Source organism: Dermacentor silvarum, unplaced genomic scaffold (assembly GCF_013339745.2).
Source record: "Dermacentor silvarum isolate Dsil-2018 unplaced genomic scaffold, BIME_Dsil_1.4 Seq381, whole genome shotgun sequence".
Lineage (NCBI taxonomy): Eukaryota > Metazoa > Arthropoda > Arachnida > Ixodida > Ixodidae > Dermacentor > Dermacentor silvarum.
In genome coordinates this window covers 4,710-32,219 of record NW_023606146.1, presented here as the reverse complement: position 1 = coordinate 32,219, position 27,510 = coordinate 4,710, and the positions used below count along the sequence as shown (strand labels likewise).

Genomic DNA, 27,510 nt, shown 5'->3' with positions numbered 1-27,510 from the left:
TCGTAAAGGTTTAGCTATTTGTCGACGTCAATCCCATCCGGGCCGGAAAACACGCCAGGATCAAGAGCAGGAGGCGGTGTAGGTGGGAGCCACGGGAGGGGTAGGCGGTGAAGATGATGTGCCTGCACCGACTGACATGGTCGGAACCGTGATGAGGCGGCCGTTGCGGAGCTCCGTGTGGGTACAGGGAACAACCAACACCTCCACCACAAAGATGTTACGTAAAGCGCCACAAGGCGGGACTAATTCCACTGTATTTACACTTAGCTACACAGTAGCCAAGATGGTGAACAGCCCCCAGCACCAGACAGACCCGTTTTCTTTGTCGTCTGCTCCAGGCAGATGGTCTTTCTCGGGTTCGTTGTGGTAACTTGGTAGCAATACATTCTTAAAAAAGACCTTCTTCGTGAAGCTATCTTGTACATACTTCGTAGTGTTTTATTAAATAATTGAATTCAGAAAAAAAAACAGGGTCATCCAAGACAGCATCCAAGCAAAGCAAATATTACGGGAATGAATAGAGAACTACAGGCCTTTGTGGATACTTTTTTTTCCTGGTTTTGAGCAGCGGTCGGTTGAGGACAACTGGTTGCTTTATAAAAACAAACTCTTGTCTCTAATTGATCGCTTTGTAGCTAAAAGAAAAGTTTCATCGAGTCCTCGCTCTTCGTCGTTTCATAACACGTTAAAGCGCATGCGCAACAAAAAGAAGCGGATATTTCGACGGGCAAAGCTAACAGCCAGAACAGACCTGGTCTTGCTATCAAAAATTTAACCGAGAATTCTGTACTGCGCTTTCAAAAGCAAAGGAGGAATTCTATCATAAAACTCTTCCTTTGCTACTGCTTTCTAACCCCCCGCAAATTTTGGAGCATTATTAACGGTTCTAAAGGGACACACATTCAATTATTCCAATCTAATGTTGCAGTAGTTCAGATCGAGTGCTGCAATGCTCAGAAAAATGTGTTTGTTACTCATTTTAATAAGAGCACCCCCACAGTGTTTCCACAAATACCAAAAACCAACTTCTTACCAATGGATCCCATCGCTATTGATGCAGTTGGTGTCGAAAGGCTTATTGTCAATTTAAAGGTGTCTTCATCGGCTGGCCCAGATTGTATCTCATCAAAAATGATGAAGCGTACACAAGTTTATTCTTCATTGATATTGTCAATACTTTTTGAACAGTCATTACAAGTGTCTACACTGCCCTCTGACTGGAAGATAGGGAAGGTGGTCCCTGTGCATAAATCTGGTGATGTACATTCCCCCAATAATTACCGTCCCATATCATTAACATCCACCCCAGTAAAAATCTTAGAGCATATAATATACTCGTACCTCATCGAATTCCTTGAGTTCAATTCTTTCTTCAGTATTTATCAGCATGGATTCCGTGAAACAGTTTCGTGCGAAACGCTATTGCTATGTTTTACCAACGACTTATTTATTAACGCGGATCATGACGTTGATACTGATTGCATATATTTAGATTTTGCCAAAACATTTGAATCCGTCTCACACGGCCTACTTATCTTCAAGCTTAATCAACTCAATCAGTCAGCTAAGTCAGCTAAGGCGTTGCGCTGCTGAGCACGAGGTCGCGGGATTGAATCCCGGCACCGGCGACCGCATTTCGATGGAGGCGAAATGCAAAAACGCCCGTGTGCTTGCGTTGTAGTGCACGTTAAAGAACCCCAGGTGGTCAAAATTATTCCGGAGCCCTCCACTACGGCGTGCCTCATAATCAGAACTGGTTTTGGAACCCCAGAAAAAAAAACATAACATAGACCCCAGTGTACTTGCATGGATTAAAGAATTTCTTTCTAACCGTAGCCAGTATGTGACAGCTAATGATATTTGTTCACCTAATTCTCCCTTAAGATCTGGTGTTCCACAAGGGTCCGTTTTGGGACCTCTACTTTTCTGGATTTATATTAATGCTCTTCCTACTTGCCTTTCTTTCGCAACTATCCGACTGTTTATCACTGTGTAGTTTACCAGAAAATTACTAACCATGCTGATTATACCAATCTGCAACACGATCTAGATAGGGTGTTTGAATGGTGCAATCAATGGTTTAATATAACGCTTAACACTTAATACAACTAAATGTAAAAGCATGCGAGTTTCTCGCCACGCTACTACTCATTGTCCGCGTACTTACTCCCTCAATAATATTCCATTACCATTTGTTGACAGTTATAAATACCTTGGTGTTCACATTTCTTCTAACCTTTCGTGGAATACGCATGCCGAATATGTAGCTAACAACGCGAATCGCATGCTTGGCTATCTGCGTCGAAAGTGTTTTGATGCCCTATCGTCCCTGAAGTAAACACTTTACAAAACCCTGGTACGTTCTAAGTTAGAGTACGCATGCGCCATATGGGATCCTACACAGACCACCCTCATTCAAACTCTTCAAGCTATTCAGAATCGCGCAGCACGTTTCATCTTATCGAATTATTCACGTCCTTCCAGTGTCACGTCTATGAAGAAAACCCTAAACTTGCCTGACCTTTCGTTTCGTCGAAAGTCATGTCGCCTTAATCTTTTTCACAAAATCTATTATTATAACAACGATTTGAAGGACATCCTGTTTCATCCACCTCATTATATTTCTTCAAGGACCGATCATCGCTTCAAGGTTTGTCTACCGTCTTGCCGCACAAAATTGTGTAATGACTCTTTTGTTCCTAGAACAAGCGTCGCATGGAACCACCTTTCCTCCACAATCGCAAACATAACTGATGACCATGAGTTCAAGATCACTTTACAAAATGCCTTGTAATATTTTTTCTCCACTCCTTTCTGTAGTGCCTTCGGGCCCTAAAAGTATTTTCAAAAAATACATAAATTGAATATAAATCAGGGGATTACGTGCCAAAAACCACGATTTGATTTTGAGACACGCTGTAGTGGGGTACTCTGGATTAATTTTGACTACCAGGGGTTCTTTAGAGGGAGAGAGAGAAGGAACGAAGGAAAGGCATAAAGGTTAACCAGACTCTGACTTAGCCTAGTTTGCTATGCTACACATGGGGAGGGGGATGGAGTGAAAGAAAGAGGATACACGACACATTATTGCACTTTCACATGCAATATGCTAGGTGCAGCGTGTCTACAGTCAGGCCCTCAAGTCTGTCGCCTTCAGTTACTGAACAAGAGCTCGAATGGCTTTCTGGGCTGATGAGGTGTGAGGCCAGGCTACCGAGACATTTGCTTCTGTAAATACGCTATCGTCCAGTCTATTAAAGGCACACTGAAGAGTCTGGCATCGATTATCGAAGCGAGAACGGTGGCACAGAACATGATAGATGGTATTTCCACATTTGCACTTAGCGCACATGGGTGAGTCTGCCATTCTAATAGGATAGTTGTAGAAGATAGTGAAAGCTACTCCTACCCACAGCCGACACAGCAGTGTTGCAGCACGTACATCTCCCCAGTGGACGTGACATGGGCGATTTTGCATTTTGCCCCCATCGAAATGCAGCCGCCGCCGCCGGGATTTGATTCGAAGCCCTAGTGCTTAGAAGCGCAACACCATAGCCGCTAAGCCACCGAGGTGGGTTTCACTGTATATCAGGGAACCAGTTTGCTTGGACGGAAGGGATATGGATTCCTTGAGGTAGCCGGAATCAATGTCCGTGTCATCGGAGTCTCGCGTATCCTCACTCAGGCCTTGTGTCTAAAGATGGGTGTGATAAACCGATGACCCTGCAACTTGAACCTCTTTGAATGCGATAACGGGAGATTCTTCATTCTTTGATAGATGTGTAGGATGTGAATTCTGGGATGGTATACTATTAGTAGGACGTTTTCCGGAAATATGCGCGATCTGATTAAAAATTATCTGTGCATGGTCACTAAGGATTCAAGGAAGACGCTCACTCCATAACCCTTCACGTGCCCCTTTCGAACGCATTTATAATCTACAGAAATACGGATGCGTCCATTGCTGCCGAGTAACGCGATGTGACGCCAGCGTATACGTGTGCCGTGGCCTATATTTCTGCAATTACTTCTTTATTGTAGCAACGTCTAAACAATTTCTAGAATTAGCATTTCCTGAGCCTTTGATGAGCAGTTTGAACAATGTGCGATCAACGGCAGCATCTTTCTTCCTGGGTTTTATAGTCGCTACGATTTGGATCCGTGCCAAAAGTGAGGCATCAATAAGATCTACATCATTTCATGGCATGTCTACAATCCCAGCATTTTCGGCCCTGAGATGGACGCGGCCATGGGGGCTTAGTTTTGGACGTTAGCGGCCGTGCTTTTATTTCCGTTGGTAGGTTTGATCCCGCACTATAACCGCCTCAATGAAACTCTGTGTACAACGCTCTCACATCGAAAAATTGAAACTACGCCTGCCCTTGAATGCAATCCAGTACCTCGGCAGGGGTCAAGTTTACGTTGACGCCAGGGGCAAGGCCTTTCACGCAGGATATGTGATGTGGAGTGAATGTACACGCCAGATTCGCAGACAACATAAAGCACATGAAAACCTTGTGCAAAAAGGCATGGTCCGAAGAAAATAAGAAAATACGTATTCCTGGAAATTAGCCGTGATGTGTGATCTCCTGGTAATGGGTCGGACGTGGTCTTCCGAAAATCCACCTAAAACTCTTTGGAATTTTTCATCTGGATAAAGCCTTCACTGATCGGCACGAGAGCCAGAGAGACTGAGCTGACACCGTCGTGCAAGGACAGATCCATAGGAAAATCCTGAGGAGGAACAGAAGCAGAACAGAGGAAAGCCCCCTGCTCTCGAGAACAAATTGACACCAGTCTAGTATTGACACCAGCTCAAAATGCACTTAATACACAAATATAATATTCGCTAAAATAGTAAATGATGCAACAAAAGTAGCAAACATTGAACGTCAACTGCACGTGCAGCCATGTGAACCAACTGAACAGCAAATAAAAAATAACCGATCGCTCGGTGTTTTGTTGCCTAAGGAAAGTTTGTCCTATAGAAACTTTGTGCAAGACTTGACTGTGGGTAATACTGTGAGTATGAATACCGACCGTGAGTATGAATTGGCCAAGAAATTGGCGGTCCGCGCGGTACGCCGCTCACTCGTGGCCATGTGATGCATCGTCTACTTTTCGTGGCACGAAATCAATATGATGATACACGTCACGCTGCGAGCAATAACTTGATAAGAGCGATAATACGATGAAAAAGCAAATACGAAATGCGTAAATGCGCCTGACACTATCTCAGGCTTATGACCAGAATGTTCACCTAGGTACGCTTTTACATTTCATGAGTGGTTAAGCTCTTCCCATGTGTCTGCACTCACTCACTTTATTGGTTTATCCATAGCAACCTCGCAATTTTATCACAACTATATCTTTTAGGTGAGCCTAAGAATGCAACAGCTTCGCCCACCTGGCTTCATATCCATCATAGCAATTCAAGGCTCTTTTATAGTAAGTATATTCCGAAGTATTGGTTGTACTGTGAAACTATTAGTGCGACTCTAAGCACTCAAAGACTGTATATATGGGTTTTCAAGGTGTCTTGGGATAACCAAGTGATTTGCGGAGTTCATACTTAAATGGATCGTAGAGCATTTTACGGAGAGGTGTGTAGGAAAAGTTTGGACTGTTTGACCCATCTAGGGGCTTAAAGAAAATTTAAAAGCGCTATTTTCTTGATTACTTAGAGGTTTTATATGAATTGCTTACAAAGTTTTTAAAAATTCATTGAATCATGGGGTTTTACGTGCCAAAACCACGATCTGATTATGAGGCACGCCGTAATGGGGGACTCCGGAAATTTGGACCAGCTGGGGTTCTTTAACGTGCACCTAAATCTAAGTACACGGGTGTTTCGGCATTTCGCCCCCATCGAAATGCGGCCGCCGTTGCCGGGATTCAATCTCGCGACCCTTACAAAGTTTACCCGCTGACCTAAGATAACCAAAGATGGCAGCAATTTTATATTTATAGTTGACATCCATTGTAAGTTTAAGGAGCGTAGATTAATTGCAGTCTTTTTTTTTAGAAAACAACCTCTTGAAGCGTTTCACAGTTTTAGAAGCACAATTTTCGTGCCGCACAAGAAGTTTGGCCAATGTCCTGAGTACGTTTATGTGCCTTAAAGTTATAATTTTAGAAGAGTATGGGGCGTTTCATGCGTGATTCATGCGCAAAGCTTTAAGACCGGGAGTTATTAAGCCGTTTCTAAACATTCCTTCAGCAAATGCTGGAAAGCGTTCTACGGCGGTTATCAGAAATGTATTACAATATCCCAAGAGCACACTACGTCACACCAAATCTGTATTTGGTACTAAGCTTGTGCATGGTAAGGGTGAAACATCGCAAGACTATACCTTTTCTCGCTCATTTTTTATTCTTGCAAATCATAACTGAACTCTCAATTTCTGCAAATGTTTGTGCGTGCCACGAGACTCGTAGTTTTTCTTTTGCCTCAACAAATTCTATATATAGCATTCAGTTTCTATTAGGTAAGCACAATGCAAAGTAAATACATAACTTGTGTAGGCAAACTTCCAAGTGTATGAGTGAATTTCAACGTTTGCAGTATATTATGCACTCCGGCTGCTGGAGGCGTTATAAGGCTGTTTACAAGCCGTGCAAAATTCAACTCGCCGTCCTGGGAGAACAATGACAGGCATCGAGAGCGAATGTGTTGAATATGGGGGAAACATTATAGTGATTTCGCATGCTAGCTTGCATGACAAAAGTGCATTCGAATCTTAAAGAGCAACTCCGGCGATTTTTTGACGATGTCAATGGGATGGAATATTTAAGTTCCTGAGACCCCCCACCGTCAGGCGTCTGATAGAAGAATTGTTCCGCAAATTCAAAAGTAATTTTAAGTAAGCAAGAAAGCGCAAAAACAAAACCGGAACCCCACCGAGCAGCCTAGCCAAGTGATGTCATAAAAGGCGCATAGCGGGGAAGGCGTGCAAGGCATGCCGGTCTCGTCCACGGGGTGAACGAAACCGGCGAGTAGCATACGCTCAGCTGATTCGTGACCGCGCCGGGCCTTCGGGTGACAGCGTCAGCTGCACCAACTCTTCGGATTTGTCGAACAGTGACAGCCACAATTCCGACGAGTTCAACAGCCACGAATGGTTCGCATTCGACCCGTGCGTAACATATAGCGCTGCAACATGAAGACCAAGGGTAGCCCTAACGACTGATTTTAAACGTTCTGCTTGCTAGTTTAGGTCTCTTACCCCTTGTCGGGAAAGCGCTTCGCATACCCGCAATAGCATGTGGAGCACGTCGTCATTGGCAGCTGAACCAGGAGGTTGTTTCGCCGCTATATCGAAGGGGCCTCTGCTTGCTGACCATTAGTGGATACGAGGAAAACAGTGCACCTCAGAAGTTAAATAACGAGTCAGGAAAACACCTACGTTCGTATATATAGGGGTGCACACGTATGTACGTATATATAGGGTATAAACGCCGCACAGAACGTGACGTTTCGCGACAGCTACTTGTCAAGCCAAACACTCGCTCACTATCACCTGCTCATTCCTCGGCCCTGTGGTCTGCCCTTCATTCCCAGCATGCTCTGCGTATACCTCCTTTTATGTCATAACGCAGTGGGCCAGTAGCTGAGGAGCGGTACGACGGGTGTTTCGAGGGAATGAAGGAAATTATTTTGTAAAAAATCTGCGGCAATTCTCAAGCCTGGCGTTCACACGAAGTGGCGGAAGCTTCCAGAAGAACGCCCTCAGCAAATTTCAGTCGGAATCGTTGACCTACAAGAATTGCCGGAGTTCCCCATTGAAGTGTATGGATGAAGTACGGCCTCGGTGTAAAATTCCTTAGTGAACTTCTCGAAAGTGTTATATGTGGGCAATGTTGCAAACGGTTGTCGCATTCCAGCAACATTAGGAAGTGTTTGGTTTAATCACAACCATTTGAAATTCCTAATGCAAGAAAGAAGCAGCGTTTAAAATCATGATATCATTCTGCAAATCTCTCAAATCTGTAGTCTTTGTTCTTTCTTTCTGGCACTAATTGTGCTTCTAGATGAACGAATCTTATGTAAGCCTCTACAATTCTGACAAACTTATTGGCAATGAGACACTAATACGGCTATCTCATCATTCGTGGAACGACATAACAATGGTTTTTGCAGACATGGTTTACCTAATCACAGGGTAAGTAAGGAATTTTGATGGACAGTACCCGAATAATTACTAAACCTAACGCGATTCTTTATGAGCTTTACAATGCTGCCTGCTTTGTTATGCAGCAAATAGACAAGCAATTCTACTGCAGTTTATTCGCTCTTTTCACAAAACTTCCACTAACGTGCCCCCAGCTCAAAAGTTTGTACTCTCACTGAAGCATGAATGATGCTTGAATCATGTGCTCATTACGTGCAGTCCAAAAAAATTAAGGTGGATCACTCTTTCATAGGAATCGGTAGAACACAAAAGTGAAACGTGTCTTCAGAGAAGCTGTTGCATGTTTGCTACGTGAACTCACGGTCCACTACAGCGATAGGCGCACGATTTGCGGGCCGGGTACCGTGTTGCAGGTTTGACTGGCGCGCGGCCCTGTTAGTGACTTCGGCGAAGGTGCGAACATTCTGGCCCGGCTCCGTACTGGCTACGGCAGTCAGTCGAGCTGCGACGTGCTCAGCTACAGGAATGCCAGTGACAGAATTCCCATCATGCGCCGCGAACGCGCCAAGGCATTCTGCTTCACGCTGACGTGCCACTCGCCGGAGCGAAGCGAGATTCGCCCGGCGACGTCGTTGCCTTTCTGTGCCCTTCAGCGAAGCAGTAGGCGATGCACTGATGGCGCACGTTGAAACCGCAATCCGTAGGCGACGAGGCTCCACAGGCTAATCCAACGCTAACTGGCTACGCAACGTCACAGAATTATATGGATTTGTCTGATCTTTGTGCTTGAGGATTTAGGCATTCCTGTGGCTTTTACAACAAAAGCTGTATATGGCTAGGCGAAACGAAAAAAAAAACACCGCTCAAGCACTCTGTACTGATAGTTAACCTGCGAAGTTGAAGCGTGTGGCCCCGGTGTTTAGCAGTGGGTTAGTCCCGACGCTGTATTGAAGAGTTTCTCAATTATTGATTACAAGTTTGTGTTTCTAGTGAGGAAGCCTAGATGCAAGCACCGTTTGCATGTAGGCTCCCTATTTCTAGTGAAAAGCAACGCCAATGGCGGGCGGATGCTGCTAACCACGACGACGAGCTAACTCGAGGTATCGAACGCATGCGACAACGGCGAGCCGATGAGGTGGCGTTGCGGGCCGAGCAGCGTCAACGTGGAAATGCCGGGAAGCCTTCGCCGGGGCAACGGCCGCTTTCGGCGGGAGTGTCTCGAGCGGCACTTTGGCTTCGGCTGCAAGGAAACGTCCACGTTGAAATCGCGAAGTGGAACGCAAGTGCCAATGGAGGCGAATGCTGCTAACCACGACACCGAGGTAACTCAAGATATCGAACGCATGCGACAACGGCGAGCCGATGAGGTGGCGTTGCGGGCCGAGCAGCGTCAACGTGGAAATGCCGGGAATGCCTTCGCCGGGGCAAACGGCCGCTTTCGGCGGGAGTGTCTCGAGCGGCACTTTGGCTTCGGCTGCAAGAAACGTCCACGTTGAAATCGCGAAGTGGAACACAAGTGCCAATGGAGGGCGAATGCTGCTAACCACGACGCCGAGGTAACTCGAGATATCGAACGCATGCGACAACGGCGAGCCGATGAGGTGGCGTTGCGGGCCGAGCAGCGTCAACGTGGAAATGCCGGGAACGCCTTCGCCGGGGCCAACGGCCGCTTTCGGCGGGAGTGTCTCGAGCGGCACTTTGGCTTCGGCTGCAAGGAAACGTCCACGTTGAAATCGCGAAGTGGAACGCAAGTGCCAATGGAGGGCGAATGCTGCTAACCACGACACCGAGGTAACTCGAGATATCGAACGCATGCGACAACGGCGAGCCGATGAGGTGGCGTTGCGGGCCGAGCAGCGTCAACGTGGAAATGCCGGGAACGCCTTCGCCGGGGCCAACGGCCGCTTTCGGCGGGAGTGTCTCGAGCGGCACTTTGGCTTCGGCTGCAAGGAAACGTCCACGTTCAAATCGCGAAGTGGAACGCAAGTGCCAATGGAGGGTGAATGCTGCTAACCACGACACCGAGGTAACTCGAGATATCGAACGCATGCGACAACGGCGAGCCGATGAGGTGGCGTTGCGGGCCGAGCAGCGTCAACGTGGCAATGCCGGGAACGCCTTCGCCGGGGCCAACGGCCGCTTTCGGCGGGAGTGTCTCGAGCGGCACTTTGGCTTCGGCTGCAAGGAAACGTCCACGTTGAAATCGCTTAGTGGAACACAAGTGCCAATGGAGGGCGAATGCTGCTAACCACGACGCCGAGGTAACTCGAGATATCGAACGCATGCGACAACGGCGAGCCGATGAGGTGGTGTTGCGGGCCGAGCAGCGTCAACGTGGAAATGCCGGGAACGCCTTCGCCGGGGCCAACGGCCGCTTTCGGCGGGAGTGTCTCGAGCGGCACTTTGGCTTCGGCTCCAAGGAAACGTCCACGTTGAAATCGCGAAGTGGAACGCAAGTGCCAATGGAGGGCGAATTCTGCTAACCACGACACCGAGGTAACTCAAGATATCGAACGCATGCGACAACGGCGAGCCGATGAGGTGGCGTTGCGGGCCGAGCAGCGTCAACGTGGAAATGCCGGGAACGCCTTCGCCGGGCCAACGGCCGCTTTCGGCGGAGTGTCTCGAGCGGCACTTTGGCTTCGGCTGCAAGGAAACGTCCACGTTGAAATCGCGAAGTGGAACGCAAGTGCCAATGGAGGGCGAATGCTGCTAACCACGACACCGAGGTAACTCGAGATATCGAGCGCATGCGACAACGGCGAGCCGATGAGGTGGCGTTGCGGGCCGAGCAGCGTCAACGTGGCAATGCCGGGAACGCCTTCGCCGGGGCCAACGGCCGCTTTCGGCGGGAGTGTCTCGAGCGGCACTTTGGCTTCGGCTGCAAGGAAACGTCCACGTTGAAATCGCGAAGTGGAACGCAAGTGCCAATGGAGGGCGAATGCTGCTAACCACGACACCGAGGTAACTCGAGATATCGAACGCATGCGACAACGGCGAGCCGATGAGGTGGCGTTGCGGGCCGAGCAGCGTCAACGTGGAAATGCCGGGAACGCCTTCGCCGGGGCCAACGGCCGCTTTCGGCGGGAGTGTCTCGAGCGGCACTTTCGCTTCGGCTGCAACGAAACGTCCACGTTGAAATCGCGAAGTGGAACGCAAGTGCCAATGGAGGGCGGATTCTGCTAACCACGACGCCGAGGTAACTCCATATATCGAACGCATGCGACAACGGCGAGTCGAGGAGCCGGCGTTGCGGACAGAGCAGGTATTACGCAGAAAACGACGTCACTAACGGCGTTACTAATGGCGCGCGCGCTTGGGTGTGACGTAGAGAACGATGTAACGGACGGCGCAACCAGTGGCGACGTTTGGCAAAAAATGGGCGATGGTCTGCTGCGGTACCTTTTGGGAGTGCGGTTGCACGGCCGCTGGATAAAAAACAGGTGCGGCCTGCTGCGTCGCGTCGCCGTCAATGGGCGAGCGCGTCTCGGCAAAGTTGACAGTTGCGGCCGCTGTTTTATTGCGATAGCAATTATATGGACACTCAAAAGCAGATTTCTGCCGTCGGCGTCGCCGTCGCCGTCGCCGTGAGGTTCCGTATGACGTCAATGGAGATGAAATCGTGGCCGCGAGCCGCCGAACGCTGTATGTGCGAGTGAAAGGGCGCGAGGGACGCGCTCTTTCACGAGGAGTGAACGCACGGCGGAGAACAAACGCGCGTTCTGCGCCGTGCTTCCTTAAGGGCTGCAGAAGTAGGCGTCTCTTTCCTCCTTTACAATCACCATATATGTAGAGCAAACGAGCCTTCTTCCGATGCGCGAGAGGCCGTGGGGGAGGGGGGGAAGGGGAAGGGAAGGGAGGCGACGTTTAGCTGCGGCACCAAGTGCCTATTTATATCAGAGCCTCCGGCAACAGTCACCAACGCCGCACGCATTTTGACCGAACGCGGGCAAAACGCCGACGGCGTCGACAACAGTTCTGCGTGTTGCCGGTGCTGCTGCATGTCCAAGTTTATACAGCTGATAAAGCTAATATCATTACTCCGTATAGCTCTCTACAAATTTGTTTTTAGTGAGGGCGCCACTGCTACAGTATACAAGCGAGACGCCAGTTCGTGCTACAATGTGGTTTGCGCAGGATTTATCCGTGTTGGTGTGCTCTTTCGTGCGCATTCTCGTGTGCTTTTTTTGCGTGATCGTGTGTGTGAGCAGCTTGCCTTAAGTTTTCTGTGCTTCACTACGGTTGTTTGGAGTGCGCGTGTGTGGCAGACGGTTTTTTCTAGTGGTGTAATGCCGCGAAGCTGTTGTGTGCCGCTGTGCAACTCGAACGCGAGAAGAGACGCTACTGTGAAGTACCACGAATTACCCTGCGATCTACAGCGTCGGGAAGCATGAAGAATATTTCTCGCCAAGGGCCGTCAGAAAAAGGAAGCAAGTGGGAGCCAAGCGACAGCTCGCTGGTATGTTTACCTGCACCTTTGTTCAACGCGTCATGAAGGCAGACGACATCAGAAAAAGCAGCAAGTTGTGCCACCGTCTGACGTCAGCCTTGCTTCCACATCTCACTCACTGTGGACAATTCATATGTGAATGAAAATGACCACGCCCACACTGAGGAGCTTTTCAAAGTATTCTTTAAAACCTTGCTGAGGCCTCCTATAGCGAATTGGGCTGGGAATGCAAATGCAACTGTAGAGCGAGTTTTGACGCTGTCGCATAATCTTCTGTCAAGGAAGGTTTTCCGCCTGTGAATAAGCTCTTCGTTATGTACAATAAAGTTGCAGTAAATGTGTTAAGGTGTTCGTCGAATCATTTCGCACTTATGTCACCTACCCATACAGTTATAAAATTTTCCACTCGCTCATGTACATTCATGTGTGGTTTCGAATTCGTGACTTAACGTCAGGCACGTAGCCAACACTTTTTTTCTTGGGGGAAGAAGGTAGCACGAGAGAGTTAACAAGGTGAGTTTTATGCCAAGCGCGGGGGCGAGTGGAGCTGTTGGGAGAGACATGCCCATCAGAAACACGGGCAAAATACAAGATGAGCAGAGCGTAAAAAAAACCACCCTCCTCAGTGCCTGCATCACTGACTGCTTCGTCTTGATGAAACACGTAAATCCACTCCCGATTATTCGTAATAGAGCACTTCTTTTTTTTCAGGTGAGTCGAGCGGGCAGATTTCATGGAGAGCATTGAGACCCACTCTACAAAAGATTGGCACTCCTAGGGCGCACTTTTCACATTTGTGAAGCAATGGGCACTTATAATAACGACTTCAACATTCAACCTGTAATGTGCAACTATAAAATGCGTTATTTACGGTCTCATTAGAGTCACTGTCCCGCGTACCAACGCGGCTATGGAAGCGCTTCTCCGTGAACGGCTGTATCCGAGCAGTGGCGCCAGAGCGGGCGCGTGGAGAACTAGACCCGAGACGCCGTTTCGGCGCGACGCAACAGGCCGCACCTGTTTTATTGCGATAGCAATTATATGGACACCCAAAAGCAGATTTCTGCCGTCGGCATCGCCGTCGCCGTCGCCGTGAGGTTCCGTATGACGTCAATGGAGATGAAATCGTCGCCGTGCGCCGAACGCTGTATGTGCGAGTGAAAGGGCGCGAGGGGCACGCGCTTTCACGGGGATGAACGCACGGCGGAGAACAAACGCGCGTTCTGCGCCATGTAGTAGTGATTTTATTGAAGAAGAAAGTGACGCTTATTTCTGCTGCCCAATAGGGAGCACGGCGCAGCGTTCTGCGCCATGCTCGCTTAAGGGCTGCAGAAGTAGGCATCTCTTTCCTCCTTTACAATCACCATATATGTAGAGCAAACGCGCCTTCTTCCGACGCGCGAGGCCGTGGGGAGGGGGGGGGGGGGGGGGGGGGGGGGGGGGGAGGGAAGGGAGACGACGTTTAGCTGCGGCACCAAGTGCCTATTTATACCAGAGGCTCCGGCAACAGTCACCAACGCCGCACGCATTTTGAGCGAACGCGGGCAAAACGCCGACGGCGTCGACAACAGTTCTTCGTGTTGCCTGTGCTGCTGCATGTCCAAGTTTATACAGCTGATAAAGCTAGTATCATTACTCGGTATAGCTCTCTACAAATTTGCTATCGCAATTGATGCTTCGCATTTCAGGTGAAACTGCGACAACTTTTTTTATCCAGTGGCCATGGCCTTTGTTTCGCAGTACAGTGTTAGGTAATAGTTAGCGACCACTTTCCAGCGATTGCCGGACGAAGACGTGGGGAATGATCCCAGCAAGTCCATACCAATCTCATGAAATGTCATCTGCGATATTGCTATTGGTTGTAGCAGTCCTGCTGGTCGTACAGGTGGAGTCTTACGTCGTTGGCAGTCGCGACATATGCGAACGTATACTGCTTCGCAGTCTTTGCGAGAGGTGGCAAGTAGTAAGAGCGGCGAATTCATTCCAACGTGCTGTGTATCCTAGGTGTCCGGACGATGGTTCGTCGGGACAGGCACGTAAAATATCGCCACGAAGCGAGATCGGCGCAACTAGCAGGTATGTAGCTTGCGTACAGTCAAAGTTCTTATAAAGGACGCCATCCCAGAAACAAAGCAGACTAGCGAGCGTGGGAAACTTCAAGGAAGACTTGACGGGCGCCCTTCCAGATAGTCAATCAGAGGGCTGAGCTCCAAGTCAAGTTGAGCCATGTCTGTTGTTGATACGGCAGAAAGAAAAGTGTCGTCCTCTTCAAGGTTAGGGGGGGGGCACTTCCGACTGGTGCACGTGAGAGACAGTCAGCGTCGGTGTGTTTGCGTCCTGACTTGTGAACGATGGTGTCGTCAAATTCTTGCAGTCGAACGCTCCAGCCAGGCGACCTTGCAGCCAGGCGACCTGAGGGATCTTTGAGATTCGCGAGCCAGCAAAGCGAATGGTGGTCGCTATCTACTCTGAATGGGCGACCGTACAAGTATGGCCGAAACTTTGTTATGGCCCAGACAACGGCTAAGCATTCTTTTTCTGTGACAGAGTAGTTTTTATTGCGATAGCAATTATATGGACACTCAAAAGCAGATTTCTGCCGTCGCCGTCGCCGTCACCGTGAGGTTCCGTATGACGTCAATGGAGATGAAATCGTCGCCGCGCGCCGAACGCTGTATGTGCGAGTGAAAGGGCGCGAGGGGCACGCGCTTTCACGGGGAGTGAACGCTCGGCGGAACAAACGCGCGTTCTGCGCCGTGCTCCCTTAAGGCTGCAGAAGTAGGCGTCTCTTTCCTCCTTTACAATCACCATATATGTAGAGCAAACGCGCCTTCTTCCGACGCGCGAGAGGCCGTGGGGGAGGGGGGATGGGGGAGGGAAGGGAGGCTACGTTTAGCTGCGGCACCAAGTGCCTATTTATATCAGAGGCTCCGGCAACAGTCACCAACGCCGCACGCATTTTGAGCGAACGCGGGCAAAACGCCGACGGCGTCGACAACAGTTCTGCGTGTTGCCGGTGCTGCTGCATGTCCAAGTTTATACAACTGATAAAGCTAATATCATTACTCCGTATAGCTCTCTACAAATTTGCTATCGCAATTGATGCTTCGCCTTTCAGGTGAAACTGCGACAACTTTTCTCAGCAATGGATAGCGTTTGACTCGCATAGGCAATCACACGCTCTACGTCATTTTGCCACTGAACCAAGACTGCTCCAAGACCGACGTTGCTAGCGTCTGTGTGCAACTCCGTGTCAGCGTTCTCGTCAAAGTGACCGAGTACAGGTGGCGCCTGGAGAAGATTTCGGAGTGTATCGAATGCAAGGCGCTGATCCTGACCCTAAACAAACGGGATCCTTCCTCGTAAGGTGTTGAGGGGTTCAGCCATTTTAGAAAAATTTTTTGACGCGTCAGTTATACGCCACAGAGCCCCAGAAATCGGCGTAGATCGCGTTTATTTGTTGCACGGAAATGCGGCGACGGCGCTCGTTTTCCCTCGGGTCTGGCGGATGACGGCATGGCTCACAACGTGACCTAGAAACGTCAGTTATTCGTACCCAAAATGACATTTCTCGGGTTTGAAAGAAAGTCCAGCTGTTCGAATTGCCTGAAGAACTGTCTGAAGGCGCTGGATGTGCTGTTCAACGTGTCCTAAAAGACCACCACGTCATCGAGGTAAACGAGACACGATCGCCATTTCAGCCCAGAGAGAACCTGTCCATCATTCTTTGAAAAGTACCTGCGCTGAGCAAACCCAAAAGGAAGCACCTTGAACTCGTAATGCCGACCGATAATAAAACGGTCTTTTCACGATCACGCGCATCAACTGCGATTTTTTTTATATTGCGATAGCATTATATGGACACTCAAAAGCATATTTCTGCCGTCGGCGTCGCCGTCGTCGTCGCCGTCGCCGTCGCCGTGAGGTTCCGTATGACTTCAATGGAGATGAAATCGTCGCCGCGGTCGGTAAGTGGTTCTTGAGGGAAAGGGAAAGGTTGGCGCTATCTTCTGCAGCCCTTGAGGGAGCACGGCTCACGCCGCGCGCCGAACGCTGTATGTGCGAGTGAAAGGGCGCGAGGGGCGCGCGCTTTCACGGTGAGTGAACGCACGGCGGAGAACAAACGCGCGTTCTGCGCCGTGCTCGCTGAAGGGCTGCAGAAGTAGGCGTCTCTTTCCTCCTTTACAATCACCATATATGTAGAGCAACGCGCCTTCTTCCGACGCGCGAGAGACCATGGGGGAGGGGGGGAGGGGGAGGGAAGGGAGGCGACGTTTAGCTGCGGCACCAAGTGCCTATTTATATCAGAGGCTCCGGCAACAGTCACCAACGCCGCACGCATTTTGAACGAACGCGGGCAAAACGCCGACGGCGTCGACAACAGTTCTGCGTGTTGCCGGTGCTGCTGCATGTCCAAGTTTTACAGCTGATAAAGCTAATATCATTACTCCGTATAGCTTTCTACAAATTTGCTATCGAAAATGATGCTTCGCCTTTCAGGTGAAACTGCGACAACTTTTTTTTTTCGAAAGCTTGCCCTTAGGCAAAATACAACGCATATCAAAAAAATGTGGTTGATCCCTTTATATAGGAATCGGTATAGAACACGAAGTGAAACGTGTCTTCACAGAAGTGTAATGTTTATTGCACATTGATATATAATGTCTATTGGTGTTTTGTGGCTAAAGCGCCCTTAGGCGTTGATGCACCCACGCTGACGCCTGGTGGCACGTCTCCTCCATCACGACTACCAACGTCGATGACCATGAGCAACCGTCGTGCATATGGAAGCTGCACTACGCTGCACACGCTAGCACAATGCGAAAGACAAGCACGTAACTGACACACTAATACAACGCGCAATACAAAGCACGTAACTGAATCGTCACCGAGTCAAATCAGCGCGTACAGCACGTCGTAATTGCAGCCTCCGCGATCAACTTCAGAAACATTTTCAGAGCTAATTGCGGAGGCCACGCTCCGCTGTGCTGAGTACGGTGAACGCCACCTAGTAGTGCTTCTGCGAGAACGCGTTGGTAGTGCTTCTTGATGCCAGCGTCCCTTCGAATGCTGGCATCGAGGCGTCGAAGTGCTGAGACCACCGAAGCGTTCACTGTCGGTGCGCGTTAGTGTCATAATGCAGTACTTTTCTGCTCGTAGGCGGCGGCACCGCCCCGAGCAAGAGCGCGGGTACACGGAGGAGTGTTAGATATATAAGGCGCGTCTGTGTAGCTCTCTGCAAATGCGTTTGTGGCGCAACGGGTTAAACGCTCGGCGATCTATCGTCGCGGACCGAGAGGTCGTGGGTTCGATTTCCAAATTTTGCATGTTTGTGGAACTTTTTCTTCTGGTTTCTTTCTTTGATTATTTGTGTATGTTCGTGTGACGTATTTCCGTGACGGAAATACGTCACACGAACATTTCCGTGACGGAAATACGTCAGTGAAGTCTTGGTGGACCCCGGCATAAAACACTTTCGTGTTAAAACTGCGATTTGCCAGTAGCGACTGCGTAAATCCATCGATGAAAAGTAGCGAGCGTTGCGTATACGATCCAAGGAGTCATCTATTCGGCAGGAGATAAACGTCTTTCTTCAAGATCTTATTTAATTTTCGATTATCCACGCAAAACCGCAAGGTACCATCTTTTTTCTTTACTAACACAACTGGCGAAGCCCAGAGACGGGTCGATGGCTGGATGACGTCATCTTTAAGCATCTGCTGAACTTGGTGGCGTATAGCGTCTTGTTTCTTCTGCAATACCTTATAGGCATTTTCTCGAACGGGCCTTTCGGTTGGTTCAGTAGTGATACGATGCTGGGCAAGCGGCGTCTGGTTAGCCTTCGTCGTTGTAGCGAAACAGCCTCGAAAAGAATCGAGTACACCCAGAAGACTTTGTCGCTGTGCTGATGGTAGGATAGGGTTCACATCGAGAGTGCTCGCGAACGCCTTGGCAGAATGGTCGCACGGCGAAAAAGCAGCTAAAACTGGCGCACGGTTGACGTCGGCAATTTTCGCAAAGTATGCAATGGCGGTGCGTCTTGTAAGATGCCGATATTCATCACTGAAGTTCCTGACCTAGAGGTGAGCCAGTCAGTTTTGAAGCTGAATAACTCCTCGGGCAACGCATATTTGCCGTGCAAGAAGGAAAGACAAATTTGCCTCCGCAATTGCAGCGTGGGGAACGTCCTGCTCACATTCCACACCGACAAAGAGGCTGCTGCGAGGGGGCAGAGTCACGGATTCATCGGACACACGTAGCGCGGTCTTCGGTAATTGGATGATGTCAGCTTCACAAGGAAAAGAGCCCTCGAACGACACCAGCAACTCACGCACGTCAATGATTGCGCCGTATTCACAAAGGAAGTCCACTCCAAGAATTATCGGGTGGGAGCACACAGGTAATACGAGAACAGACCCCGTGAATGTCGACGCACGGATTTGATTAAGTGCCGTGCACATTCTAGTGGCATCACCAGAGGGCCACCTGCCGTGCTTAAATGGGGCCCTTGCCATGGCGTGGTGATTTTCCTCATTTTAGTTGCCAGTGCGCAGCTCATAACTGAATAATCGGCACCGGTGCCGACGAGGGCAGTGACAGCATGATTATCAACAACAACGGCGGTGTCGGCAGAAATAATCTAGTACTGTCGGAAAATAATAAAAGCCGGAACGATCTTCGTCGGGTCATTGCGTCGAGGGAGGCTCTTGGAATGTTCGTTGAAAAGCGATTTCACCCCCAGAAGTCGCGGTTCCCAGTTTCCCCTGTGGGGACTCGGTGAGCGGTTCCTTAGGGGAGCGTAAGACGACGGGCAAGCTAGGTGACACGGACCGGCGAGGGGATGGTGATCGCGATTGGCGGCGCTGAACAGTCGAAGGAATTCGCTAGCCCGAAAGATACGCTTCAATATCGCGGGGACGCTCACAGTAACGTTGCACCGCGCGCCGAGGTGGAAGCCGTGGAGACCTAGCTGGCGATACTGGCAATCGCGGTACTCGTGACCCGCTTCGCCACAGTGGTAGCACAGCGGACGGTTATCCGAAGAGTGCCATACACTTGCCTTAGTAGCGGTCTGTCTTGAGTAGGTGGTCGATACGTAGGTACGCTCGGGTACCCTGAGGCGGTTAGCGGATGCGAAGAGGTGCCCGGGAACAGATGTGTAGCCTAGTCCACTGTACGCATGATGGGATCTGTAGATTGTGGCAGGAACCCTCAATGCCGCCGCATATGTCAGCACAGGGACCTGAGGTCTTGGTTGTGCGAGTGGTTGCACCGCCTGATTTCACTCCGGATGAGGTCCGCAAGTGCTGTCATACGTGGTGGGGTCCCACTGGTGCCACTAGGAGTTGTCGTAGTTAGTCACGCACAACGCTTCGTATGAAGTCTGCGAGGACCTGCTTCTCACTGTTCGATCCAAGAGAGCATGCAGTAGCTGTGATGTCGTGGTGTTCATACTGTGACGACCTCTGCTGGAGAGTACGCTCCATCGTGGTTGCCTCACTCACTAACTCGGCCACAGTTGTTGGTGGATTGCGTACGAGTACCGCGAAAAGCTGTTCCTTGACTCCACGAATTAAATGTCGCACCTTCTTTTCCTCAGACATTGCAGGGTCTGCGCGTCTGAAAAGACGATGCACGTCCTCGACAAACATCGAGACTCTCTCGTTGGGCCGCTGGTTCCTAGAAGAGATGGCTTGTTCCGCCCTCTCCTTTTTTCGGCGTTGCGGTACGCATCGCGGAGCTGTCGGATAAACTCTTGCCATGTCGCAAGGAACCCTCATGGTCCTCGTACCACGTCTTCGCAGAGTCTTCTAGCGCGAAGTAAACTCGCCGCAGCTTGCGAACATCATCTCACTCGTTAATGCTGGCAACCCGATCGAAGTGGTCCAGCCAGTCTTCAACATCTTCAAAAGTGTCTCCGTGGAACGGTCTAGGTGTCTGTGGCGCATGAAAACATGCTGGATAGAATACTGGTCATCGTGGGTTTGGCTCGCTTCGTTTGTAGTGGTCGTCGACATTGTTATTTCCAGTCTCGGTGACAAGGGAACGAATTCTGTCCTTGCAGGCGGAGGCTGCTTCTTCTGTGGGAGCTGTGGTGTCTGTAAGGGTGCTAGGAGTGACGGCGGAACTTGGGTACGAAGGTGCATTTACCCCGCACGCCACCAGTAATGTCGTGGGCGAAATAACAGAGATAGTCAGGAGTCGACGTCTTTACCGGAACCAGACCAAATGAAAACCGTTCTCTTCTTCTTCCAACCCCCAAGCGTGTACGTGCCACAGTGGATGGCTCATAGGTGACGGTATGTACCATTATTAATACACCAGGTAGCACGCTACATAGCACTTGCATAGGTAGTTGTATAAAGTAGGTAGAGGAGGTTTCGGAAGAAAAAGAAGATTAGCAGATGTATACAAAAATGCAATACTGGAAAACATGTGCAGGTATAGCACACCTGATTAAATCAAGCAAGCTAGGTGACTATCACCTTCCCGTTTCAAAGAGAATGTCATCAAACCATCATCATCGTCATTAGTATCGTATCGTGCAATTTGTCACGCGAGGTGACATGCGCGCCACCTATTGCGGATATGTGCGAACATTGCATTGCAGTTGCGCTATATTCCACAAGGAGTCCCGACATGTGGGAGTTGCATATAGCAGTTGCATGCTGCACGTAGCTGGACCTGGTAAACTCAAGCAGGCTAGTTGACTATTATGACCACCCCGTTTTTCATCGTTATCGTCATCAACAGCATCGCATCGTGCCACGGGTCAAGGGATGTGACATTTGCGCCACGTGGTCTGGATGCCTTTGTTTACTCTGCGGTACACGTTATGGCGCCTCCTGGCAAGCTACAAACCTCTGCTGAAGAAGCGAATCGTATGGCTATGCGCGCGGCTGCAACCCGGCAACGTCGGCCTCAGCAGACCGCTGTGCAGAGTCCGGGTGTTGAGGCACAAGCCACAGCTCACCGTCGACGCTGGGCGGACAGTTCCAATCGTTTTCGTTGAACGACGATAGCAGACTTCACCGTGAAGACCCTGTAGTGCTTGGTGCGGAAAATTAAGCTCCTATGGAGCTGCTTCCCCAGCATAGGCTGTGACTGTACTGCCTGTGCTGCGCAAGCCTTGACTTTTTTTCTAAAAAGCAGCCATCGTGAACAAATATTCCATGGCTGCCTGCCTCCCTCACTCTGTTTCCATGCATCGACTATACTCGAATCTGCTTAGTGCGGCTCCCGAAAGGCCCGATTTTGCTCTGTCCTACCACAGTCAAAGCTCCCCACACCATGCACCCCTAAGCCAACTTTGGCAGCTTGGTCGATGTTCGCGCTCGTAGCAGGGTCGCCGAAGTTCGGCTCTCCTGATGTATACGATGGGGGTCAAAACCAGTCTCAATTAATCATACGCTTTCAATACCGGTGCATGCTTCTTTAAGCATTTACCATGCCTTCACCGAGCGCAGAATATCAGCGTTGTCCGTCGCTAGTTCTTCAGTTAAAACGCGCATTACAGGTACTTCCCTTGCTATGTGAACACTCCCGCCCACATCCAGACTTAGCGCCGAGCGCTCCAACGCCGACACGACTTTGTGCTTGAAGCTGCTACCAGCATGACATTTCCCATCACATGTCTGGCGCTTTCGGACACGACGCTTTCTCTGAGCACCGTAATCTCTACCCATATCAGCAATTGCCTTAACAAAAACAAGGCCGCTACTAAGTTAACGTGCTCCACAGCGTACCCGCTGTGGAGTGCGTTAGCGTTCTCTCTTAATTTTGGTTTATGTGCCGCCACAGCGTGCCCAAACTCGATGCCAAGAGACATCACTATTGGCACCCGGACACCACTTCCGAACTGTGGTCTGTGACAACCAGGTTCATGGTTTTCACCTGTGTAACCACTTTCTGGCTAGAGTTTCGCGCGTAGTGCCCTTCGTTGCACACAAAGCATACGGCTTGCATTTTCTGTAGACCGGCTCCTTTGTTCTCCTACGGCTACAAAGGTGCTACAACGGTCGTGTCATTGGTCCTGTTTCCAGCGCGCCGATTATTTTCCCGCTGCCACCTGCCTCCGCCAAGACCTTTAGACTCGATATCTTCATATTCAAGGAACTTAGAACCTTGTGTGGCGTTGACCACCCGTTACCCTCACCATGCCTAACGTGTTTCTACAATTCCTGGGTCAAGGTTTGTTTAATTCTTAAACCCCATCGAAAGTCTTTACGTCGCGCACCTCCATATAGAAGACACAATAGCTCTCAAACTTCGATGCAAAATGCTGCCAAATGTTGTCTCGCATCAGTGTTGCAGACCGCATCTGTCTGAGATAATCGCCCGGTGACAGCCTCAGCTCGGACAAAATGGTCTCCGTTAGCTTATCGTAGCTGTCTGGCAACTTCAAAAAAGTTTGCCGAATCCAGCCTGCGATTAGCGGTAGCACCAGGTGACTTTTGATACTCCCAAGCACTCCGTTTGACCGAAAGACGCCCTCAGTTCCCTTCAGCTACATCGGAACCCCTGGGTCCGATGGTATCGGCGTTGCAAGCCTGCTGAGCATTTTGGAAAAACTAGCTAGGACCTTCTCGCGGGATTCCAGACGACTGTCAGGTGGTATAATCTATACTTTTCCTCGCATTTTAAGGTTCCGTGCTCTACGCTGGTCAACTGGCAATTGAATCTTCCAAATTCCAATTCCATTGAGGTTATACAGGTTCGCGTCGTTGCAGTTCTGTTAACGTTCGCGAGTTCTGATCGGATACAGTCTGCTTCTGCCGCTGCCATCCGCCGAAGGATTACCGAGGAACAGTTGTGCTGTCGGGCTGCGCCAATAAGTTTCTTTGCTCCAACACCGAGTTCTGTCTTGCTGTGCTAGTTTTTGTCATTGTCGGCTCGCTTTGAGCCGCTTCCCTCTTCTCGTGCTTCGATATTATGGGACTCAAGATCGTGAACGTGAATAATTCTGAATTTATTTGCGAACAGACACTAGAGGTTACACTTCGAGTATATAGTCAACAAAGAAAGCGAGCGCACAAATCAATGAAAGCGGCTGAGCAAAGCTCTCGAGGACACTCTGATGAGGCACTTAAGAGGTCTTGTCTCTCAATTCTCAGACCCCACTACCTGCTTAGCAGCGCACATTCGCATTCCTAGCCCCGGGATCATGTGTCCGGGGCCCATAACTAACACCAGTGGTGGGCGCCACTCGTACCACCCAAGCCACGCAAGCCGCCTCGCCTCCGACCCAAACACTCCCCCAAAACCTTCCACCTCCATATGCTGCTACGGGTGTGCTGTGCGATTTATGGTGCACGCCAGAACCAGTGCGGTAGAAACCCCTGCCGCGACGCTTTTCACTGAGCCGTGTTCGCCACCGGCTTCCCAAAGCAGGCTATGCCGGCGTTCTCGGAAAGCCAACCGGTGCGAGCCAGCAGCTCAACATTACAAGCCAATAAATCCCAGACGCCGAAGAAACCCAGAGAAACGAGCGAGCCCGGATTTCAGCTAAACAGAAAGAATGCATACATGTGTGAGCCAAGGCGAACCTTAACGACGACCGTACATGCCCGTGAAATTCACAGCTGAGGTACCGCCGTAATTTACGCGCTGTCATAACTGATAACATTTCCCATCTACCAAACAACACCAGTCTATTGTATTCGGCAACGCGTCGCTTCATACATTTGCTCAGTTTCTTATTGATTTTTCCTAATATTGCAGTTGCTTCTTCCCTATCACTACACACGGACAATGCGATACTTGTAGCATTTAATAAAAGTATAGAAAGCTAAGTCATCTTCCAAAAACTTTGAAGTTATAGAGTGTTTAAGCATACCCGCACAGTATGTTTATTTATTTTTATTTATTTATGTTAGAATCCAGGCCCAAGGGCATTGCGTAGGGGAGTAGCATTTTAGACAAATATAGGTAAGCAATATAACATACCCAGAATTCCTCATTACGCAATGGTAGCTGCGTCCTTGACCAACAGTGTTATTAAGGAAGGCGGTGAGGTCACGAGGACGCTGTTCCCATTGCTGCGATGATGGGTAGAAAGGACTGAATGAAAGTGTTAACGTAGCTTGTTTGAATTCCTACTTCATAGCGATGAGCGATAAGGCGCGACACGTAACGCGGCTGAAAATGAAATCCCTCTGGAGAGAAGAATGGGGATGGCATTTGTTAACCAGGGTCAAGCATGACGTGAAGGCTAGACTCAATTTACTGAACTCATTTTACGGGCATGGTTATACTTGAAAATATGAATCGCACTGAGTTATCTTGAACATGTTAGAGCAAGAAAATACGGTCACACACCCTTAAATACGTAGTAACAAAAATACAATTTGAGCAGTCGATTTCTTTTTTCACAAATACCAATATTTTATTTTTCAGGCTGGACATTGTTGATCTGATTCCTGGAGGCACAAGCTCGAAAGTAATGGGTATGGTTTTATTACTCCTTTAATTTACTTTTGTATTACCCTTGATTACATAGGTGCATTTCAATGTTACGCATACTGTAGCGAAAATCTCTGCCGGTTAAGGTAATACTGTTTAACTCCTAAATAAACCCGAGCTTGAGTTTTTTCTGAACATTGGAACTTGTATGAGTGCCCAGAAAGACAGATATCGGAGATCACGCGGGTGACCGCGACAGACATTGGAAAAGTGATCTCGTACCTCAAATACTATGGTATTTGCACACCCAAGTGCTGTGTGTACGTTTCGTAGCTCTGTCTGCTTAGCTCTGTTTCGCCAAATGTGAACGTTCACCAACAAGCACAAGCTTCCCTGCTGCTTCAGTATAATAGTTCTCATACTTGCGTCAAGCTGTAATAGAGACTTGGAAAAACCAGCGAAAAAAATTGAGACGCAAGCACGAAGGACAGAAGAGACACCACAACGCTGGACTGGCAACTGACATATTTGAAAAAAAACGGGTCAACCCTCGAACATCAACCGCCGACGTGCGCGAAATGCTTTTAGCATTTCTAAGAAGAACCTTGCTCAGAGCATTGTGCAACCTTGCTAGAGCAAATGGGGAGTAGAGAACGGAACGCGGAGCCAGACCAGCGTTCCAGGTGAATATGACAGAAAAGACAAGCTTGCGTCACGTCTATGTTTCTGGCTGGTGTGGTCTTGTGCGGTAAGGGAGCTTGCGATCTGACGACTCTTCGGCATAAGTGGCGGCTTCGGATAGAGTCGTAGATTCTGAAGCGTCGGGGCGTGACAAAACAATCGTGTCCATAAACGAGGAAGGTTCGCGACCATAAAGAAAAGAAGGAGAGAGAACAATGTTGCATTCGCGGAGAGGGCTGCTACAGCTTCGGAAAGGAGCTGGTGGTGGTAAACTTTATTTCCCAAAAGGGGTCCTGAAGGACACTCGGCTAGGCGCCAGGTGTGGGGGCACCTCCCACGTCGGCACAGAGAGCCCGAAGCTTTCCGCCGCCTCGCGGGCCTTCTGGACAGCCCGAAGTTGGTCGTGTAGTGAAGCACTTTTTAGCACTTTGTCCCAATGTTCCTTCTTTTGGCGTAAGCGTCACTCGATGCACAACCGCACAGCATATGGTTCAAGTCAACAAGTTCACTGCAATGCCCACACGTATGTTGTCCGTCGTAGTCTGGGCCGATGTGCTTCATGCGCTAGGGGTTGGGGTATGAGTTCGTTAGGAGCAAGCGTAGCGTGACTTACTGGCTGCGCGTTAATTTCTTATCCGGGAGGGGAGCTCTCGTCTGCTTGGATAAAAGTGCTTAAGCTCGTGCAAGTGAATATTTGATCCCTGTACTCGATATGTGGGTTAGCGGGGGAAACCGGAAGGACGCGGTCGATGAGTCCTCGCGCCGCTCGTGTGCCATCTCGTTGAGATTCCACAGGCCGCCCCCTAAGCTGCCCATGTGGGCCGGGAACCATACGATGGAGTGATCGGTGATGTTACTTCTGCCTAAGATTTGTAGCGCCGTCTTGTCTATCCACCCTTTACGAAAGCTCGAGTGGCTGCTCTAGAGTCGCTGTAAACAGTTGTAAGCTCGAGTCTTTGAGAGCTAGTGCTATCGCTGCTTGTCAGCTACCTCTGGCTTCTAACTGTAAAGCGTGAGTGAATTGCGCATTCGCCCGTGTTCATCGATTACATGCTACCGAGTAGGCGTGCTCTCCCGGTACGTACGCAGCATCCACGAAAACTGTCTGGTCGGGAAACCTTGCTGCGTCTGCCGTGAGGGCTCTGGCGCGGGCGAGCCTTCTTCCTTGATTGTGGATCGGGTGTAGGTTTCTCGGGAAGGGGAGCACTTTAATTGGTTTTCGCATGACTTTAGGTAACTCCAAGACGTTGTCCCTTTTCGCTATGGTTCAGGCTGAGCTTGACGAGAATCTCTCTGCCCGCTTTGGTGCTTGATAGGCGTGCGATCTGTGCCGTGTGCTGAGCCTCGATGATTTCGGCAAGGATATTGTGCACTCCTAGCTGTAAGAGTAGATCAGTGGAGGCATTACGGGGAGCCCCAACGCTGTCTTGAAAACTCGTCGTATGTTTACTTCGAGCTTTTTCGGGTGTTCTTTTTCCAGTTGAGCATCGCAGTCACGTATGTGGTGTGACCGAGTACAAAAGTGTAGACCGTTCTAATGGCATTGTCCTCGCTCAGTCCCCTGTTCACATTCATGATGAACGAACGAACGACGATAACTTTATTTACTCCGGCGAGTTATTCGGGGATTTGGGAAAATACCCTGCCTAGGTGTCGGCCACGAGCCCTTGAGCTGTGGCGGCTTCCTCGGCCCGCTGGACGGCCCAGAGTTGGTCTTCGAGGGCGGAGCTGAGCTCTGGGTAACAGATTAAGATCACCGGGTTTATAAACGTTCTTGTCTGCAGCTGTCCGCCATGCGACCGCCTGTCTCTTGTTCAGTTTCGGGTGGCTGGCGGAAATTTGCAC

The 27,510-nt window shown here is 49.7% G+C and overlaps 1 protein-coding gene across 1 annotated transcript in view; it reads left to right on the top strand.

Annotated features, from left to right (window-relative positions):
* LOC125941821 (uncharacterized) overlaps positions 1 to 25,033 on the top strand; it is a gene marked incomplete at its 3' end in the record, with an annotated part of 157,534 nt that extends 132,501 nt beyond the window's left edge. Inside the window, exons 7-9 of the mRNA XM_049659671.1 lie at positions 5,377 to 5,448; positions 8,032 to 8,162; positions 24,979 to 25,033. Of these exons, the coding sequence (XP_049515628.1) occupies positions 5,377 to 5,448; positions 8,032 to 8,162; positions 24,979 to 25,033 (258 nt within the window). The remainder of the gene's footprint in view (positions 1 to 5,376; positions 5,449 to 8,031; positions 8,163 to 24,978) is intronic.
* Between the last annotated feature and the right edge of the window lie 2,477 nt (positions 25,034 to 27,510).